Source organism: Rhea americana, unplaced genomic scaffold, assembly GCF_003343005.1.
Source record: "Rhea americana isolate MKP2758 unplaced genomic scaffold, rheAme1 scaffold_7, whole genome shotgun sequence".
Classification (NCBI taxonomy): Eukaryota; Metazoa; Chordata; class Aves; order Rheiformes; family Rheidae; genus Rhea; species Rhea americana.
The window spans coordinates 10,638,126-10,644,125 of record NW_028186867.1 but is presented as its reverse complement, the minus strand read 5'-3'; the positions used below and the strand labels follow the sequence as shown (position 1 = coordinate 10,644,125).

At 42.0% G+C, this 6,000-nt stretch overlaps 1 protein-coding gene across 1 annotated transcript in view; it reads left to right on the top strand.

The window, feature by feature from the left end:
* The window catches only part of AFF3 (ALF transcription elongation factor 3), a 277,596-nt gene that overhangs the window by 195,869 nt on the left and 75,727 nt on the right, over positions 1 to 6,000 (top strand). Inside the window, exon 9 of the mRNA XM_085321605.1 lies at positions 5,601 to 5,641. Within this exon, the coding sequence (XP_085177731.1) occupies positions 5,601 to 5,641 (41 nt within the window). The remainder of the gene's footprint in view (positions 1 to 5,600; positions 5,642 to 6,000) is intronic.

Below are 6,000 nucleotides of genomic sequence, written 5' to 3'. Positions count from 1 at the left end.
TTTTTTTTTTTTTTTTTTTTTTTTTTTATCACAATCAGGGAATTATCCAAAAGATTTGCTCTAGGTTCATAATAGCTCCCAGATCTGAAGCAGAAAGAAGAACTGGAGAGTCCTTTGGCCTGTTATGGCAAGCAGTCAGGTTGTGCCATTCACAGAACTTCTTCTCGGCTTCAGTAGTTTAGGAATAAACTGGATTTAAATTACAGGCAAACAAAGCCTTAGGAAGTTAAAACAGAATCAACATGGAAGAAATATGAAAACCAAAACATGAAAGAAAGCAGATGTAAAAACATCTGTTCTGGTGTCCTTCCCAAACAGCAGTATATGGTCATGGTATCTTTCCTTAATCCTGGTTTAGGAGAAGCCAATCTACAGTTCACTAACTGCATTTTGATAGAGGGTGACATTCAGCAATTGGAAAGGCTGTTCATGAGGGAGATTCTCATTTAGAGAATAACTGGCTCACTACGTAGTTCCAAGGCAAAACCTACCACCAGGGAAAGACAAATAACATGCTCTGGAAGCAACTGAATTTAGTCATGTGTGGGTGGTAAGTTCTGTGACACCTTACACCTTCACCAAAGAAGCAGTTCATATTCTCACTGTGTGCGCACCTGCACCATCTCACTGAAGTCTCTTACAGTGGAATAAGTCCATACAATTGCTGTAACTGAGCTCTCTCCTGATAATACCCTTAATCCACATGCCAGAAGAAATGGAGAAAAAAAAATGCCTGAGTCTATCAACCATCAATTTACTGGCTTTTATTTGCCAAAATGTGTCTTGGGTGGGGTTTAGCAAATGCATCCATATGCAGTCAGCAGTGCCTCCAAGACATTCTCCCAAGCACAGCAGAACATTCTTCCATAGCTCTAATTTGCTTCTTTTCCAAAAACGCCTGCAAGCCTCACAGTTTATGAAACAATTCTGTTCCAATTAGATTAAAAACAAACAAAAAAGATGGAGGATTTCTGGGGACCACTCTTAACACTCCAGTATCTCCAGCTCAATAGCTCTATTCAACCTGTTCTGCTCACTGCTCAGTCCCAATTACAAGGAACTAGCTCACTGCTCAGTCCCAATTACAATGAAAGCATTTAATTTCCTCTTTGATTTCCCTTCAACAACAGATTGCAACTTGTGACACTTCAAGTAATTTTGGTAGTTCATTTAACACACACTGAAACCTGAATATGTGCTGATTATGTTCCCAAGCTCTGGTTCATTGCAATAAAGGATGGAGAAAGGAGATGAAATCTCTAGAGATTGAGAACCCGAACATGATTACTGCTGGCTGAAAACTTGTTTTGTCTCAGTAGTCTTGGGGTACAGCTAGAATCTTTCATGAATGATTAATGACCTTAGGCAAATCAATGAAACTTTGTCCTAAATTTATCTATAACCAATTCAGGTGGGGAGTGGGGAAGTCTATCCAGCTGGTATCTTGTAATTTGCAACTCCTGATGTAGTGAAATTGAGTAATTCATCTCATTTACTATGTCTAGTTTCCCAAGTACCTGAGTCACCTAAGTGATTTTTTCTACCTATTTCCTACTCAGCATTAAAGTTAGTATGTGATGGGATGGGCTCCAATACCCTTATTCATATTGAGGAGAACTTTACTCCATGAGTAACTCCATTGATTCCAAGAACTGAAAATTCAGGATTATGCTCATTACTAGTGAACACACCTGAGTGTAGCTTGATCACTTATCAACAGAATATTAAGCAYCTCAAAGCACCTGATTTTTCGTGATAAGTCTTGAAAATCTTCAAACTCTGTCAGCAACATCAAACTACAAACTTCTTTCAAATTTCTATCAGTACAGTTACTCACTTCCAGGAATAAACAAGAATGTGTAACATATTCTCATCTTCTTTCCTGATGGATGATGAATTGAGCTCACTGAAGGTGTTAACAATGTAGAAGAAAATGCAAAATAAATAGCACATCAAAAGCAAGCTATTAAAAAAATTGTGGTGCAGGCAATATATGATATACTAAGTACCACCCTTTKGCTTACATTGCTAGGTATTATCTATGTAACAGGCGTATTAGAGGCATAATAAATCACAGAAAACTGTTTCCATAGTGCAGGGTTTCTCAAACTATGGGTCATGACCCCTTCCTTGGCGATTCATGGAAAGGTTTGAGTGGGATCACAAAGAACCTGTTAGCAGGAATCAAGGGCAAATATTTCCCTTTAAGTTGAGCAGCCCAGTCTTCTAACAGGGCAGTGAGAGAACAGCCTGTAATTAGTGGCTGCAAGTATTTATACATGCTAGGGAACTGCTAACTACCTTTAATTACAACAGCTCGCTTTCTCCAGGAGAGGGGAGCAATACAGGCTAGAATTAAAATTGCCAGATAGTTGCTAACTGCTTTTCATTGAAGGCAATAGATGTGTTTCTCCAGGGAGGAAGAGTAAACTTAACCACTTGCAACTGGATCTCATTCTCCCATCATTTAGAAATGGGTCACAGTCAGGGGGTCATGCAAATATAAAACCAAAAACGGTTGCATTTGCAAACAGTATGAGAGAGACATCAATAGTTTTATATACAGAATGTGCTACCATCAAGCAAAGAGGTAGTTGCCCCCATGCATTTTGCAGTGCATCCTGGTGAAGAAGGACATTTATTTAAGGACTTTGAAAGAGAACTTAATTGAAAAATAGAATGATCTCACTGAAAAGTACTTGTGCATTTCTCTGCTGCCCTGCCTGTCATGTGGATGAATTTTCTTGCCCAGAAAGGATCACCTTCTCAAAGTGGTCAACATCTGGACATACCAAGATGGAAACTAAAGACTGGTACCTGCGGCTGCAGTCCGATACCACACGGACTGGCACAATTTAGCACTCTAAACAAATTAAGATGAGAGGGCTATCCTGTCTTCTCACCTCATTTCCCTGCAGAGGCCAGCTTTCATCTAGACTGAAAGAGAAAGTATCCAGAGCTTCTCTATCTCTTAAAATTAGAGATGGTAGGGAAATAAAATAGCACCCCACTTCCCACTGTGGGAGCTTTTTAGCATTATCAAAGTCCATGTTCTCTTTCTTCAGGTCTCTGTGAGGTCCATGAGGATAATGGCTATGGACCAGCCCATCTCCTTCTGTGTTTCTAGATACCCCAGCAGCCACACACCTTGCCCCTTGAGATCTCTGCACCTYCCCAGAAAGGTGTGAGAGAGGAGTCAAGAGCAAGTGAACCCCTTGGCAGACATGTTTTCTTCTTACCTGCCAGGCTTTCTGCTGCATGCTGCCCCCAGCATCCCATGGTGGGGACATCTGGTACGTCCACCATCCCAGCCCTCTCCTRTGACAGCAGCACACAAGGAAATAGCTTGGAAAATGGATCCAGATTATAAATAACATGGCAAAAAGTGGGGGGGGGGTTTTAAAAAAATATTATCTTTCAGCTGGATCAGTTTTCTAACCTGTTTCATTACACCACCACCTGAGCACAAGAGGCAGCCTGAGCCAAGAGTAGGAAACGTTAAAGGTGACTTAAACTGCACTGCCACATAGTGGCTGCCTGTGAGCAAAAGGCTTGTGCCAGCTGCTGATGGGAGAGAAGGAGAGGTGACTTGATTAGTATCGATTACTTGGCCATGGAAAAGGACACTGATAGTGAGGGGAAGCTCCTGAGCTTTGCAAGCAAAAGCTTAATACAATGCAGAGGTCAGTATTGGAAGCTGGACCACCTCAAACTCAAGAGGGACTTAGCTTCCTCCTAGTGAGGGTAATCAAGTGTGGGAGGGGATGGACTTACGCTGACTTGGGTTTTTAAGGAAGAGATTAAGTCATAAGACCCTCTTTAATCTAAAGTTTGGATCTCTCCTGCTTTTGTGCACAAGAAGTCAGATGAAATTATCATAATGATCCTCCTTAGAGGCAAGAGAGGCAAGATGCCATCCTAGAGGAATGCAAAGTAGTTGCTCTCCTTAAAGAGTGTCCTGTATCACATCGACTGGATAACACATAGAGTTGTATCTAAAGACCGTGCAGAAAGAATGACTTACTGGAGACAGTGAAARATACCACAATCCCCATATTACTTTTGTTGCACTAGAAAGGACATACTCATGCCATGGGCATATTCACACTTAGCTGGAGGGACCTTTCAAAWCTATCCTATGGTTTTTTGAGCAGAGCAAAAAGTTGACGCTAAGGACAAAGCCATCCTGCAAGCCACGCCAACCACTGAGKCTGAGGTATAGCCCACATCTCCTGACAATTTGCTCTGTGAGACAGGGCAAACAGCTTCTCCCTGAGGATCCCAGGAGGCACAAGTTCTTCCAGGATGTTCCTTCAATAGAAATCCTGCTTCCAAAATCAGATTGAAACCCTTCCCAAAGGATTTTTGCACTCCTGTCAGATCTGTAGAGTTCTGCCCAGAGGATCTTTTCACACCTTTCTGAAAAGCACTCCTCACAGCAACCACAAGGCAGGTTTTATCAATTTTTTTTTCCTTGCTACCTGTCAGTAGCATTTTGATTAGCCAGAAAGATTACTTTCATGCTCTCCAGCACAGACAATGGTGCCTACAAGCCACGTGATTTGTATATGGATATGGATGCGGACAAGCCCCCTCTGCCCCCGCAGCCTGAGAAGCCAAAGAAAGTGGTCTGAAACACATCCACCTGCAAAGAGAAAAATCACTTGACACTCCCTGCCCCTTGCCTCTCTGCCCCGCTTACCTTTGCGTCCCTTACGAGCCAGGGGAGGCACGCTCTGGGCAGGCACTGCTGCAGAGGGCACGCTCTGGGCGCATACAAGTAGAATTGAGGCTTTAAAGTAGGTTGTCAACACRTGATGGATTTCATCTTTGCTTAGCAGCTAGTTACTGTGCCGAAGCCACGAATCACACCACTTGAAATGATTCAAGGAGGGAAAGAATAATAATAATAAAGTGGCAAACTGTCTCAGGGATAGGCTTGGGAGTCCTTTTAAACTTGAGAGGCTATGATTTCTATTCCCAGAACTGCTGGTTAACACACGAACAAGCACCACGCTTCCCCATCCCAGCCAAAGAGTTGTACTAGGCAAAAACCGAGGAGCAAACCAGCAACAGGTCAATCCTGTCCTGTGTAGTCTAAAGCTGCCAGCAGATTAACATGGCAGCGCTCACGGAAAGTCCGCAGCAGCCCTGGCAGGCTTTGCTAAATTTATAATTATAGCTACAGGCTTCATCGCAAAAGGAACCAAATATGTGATGTTTGTTTCTGTGGAAGAATGGGAGGAGACTAATGGTAAAGGAGAGGGAGTGGGAGTGCGGAAGCGGGGAGAGGGGAAGGAAGAGAGCTGAGCCCTGCAGAGTTTTCGGAGCCCTGCAGAAAATCATCTAAATAGAGTAGTTCAGACCTCAAATACTGTGCAGTGCTTTGACAATCTTCTGGTTTATGGCATACTTAACAAAGTGTTTTTACATTTACTAGGCTGGAATGTCCATTTTACTATAGACTCTCTGCTACTTTGCTAGTAGTTTAAAATTTGGACACGTGACAAAAATGTGTGTAACGCATTTTTTAAAGTGTTGATTGTGCTCGTAATTTTAAAGTCAGAATATAAAATAAACATCTCTGCCCTTTCTTCCAGCAGGCAGCACAGAGATCTGCTCTCCGCGTTCTATCTGACAGGTACATTTTGTCATTTTTATGAACTATAAATTGCTTTATGAAACGTTGAGCCCTATTTATTGTGGCATATAACTCATAATCGGATTTTGTCCCCAAAGTATCTGTGAACTGGGATGTTAAACATTTTGCATGCTTGGATTTGTCATGCATGTGTAGAGTTTATTACTGCAAAAATCACAGTCTTGTTGTATTTTATACAGAGTATGCAGAATCCCTTGTTGTGATACCAAACGAGAGATAAGAAACTTACTGGAGAAGGCATGAATGATGCAGTAAATTCTGAGCATTAGCGTTTGCTGAGATGTATCTAAGCTCATTTTTCAGCAATAAGTACTTCATTTACTTTGAGATGTTCTCTT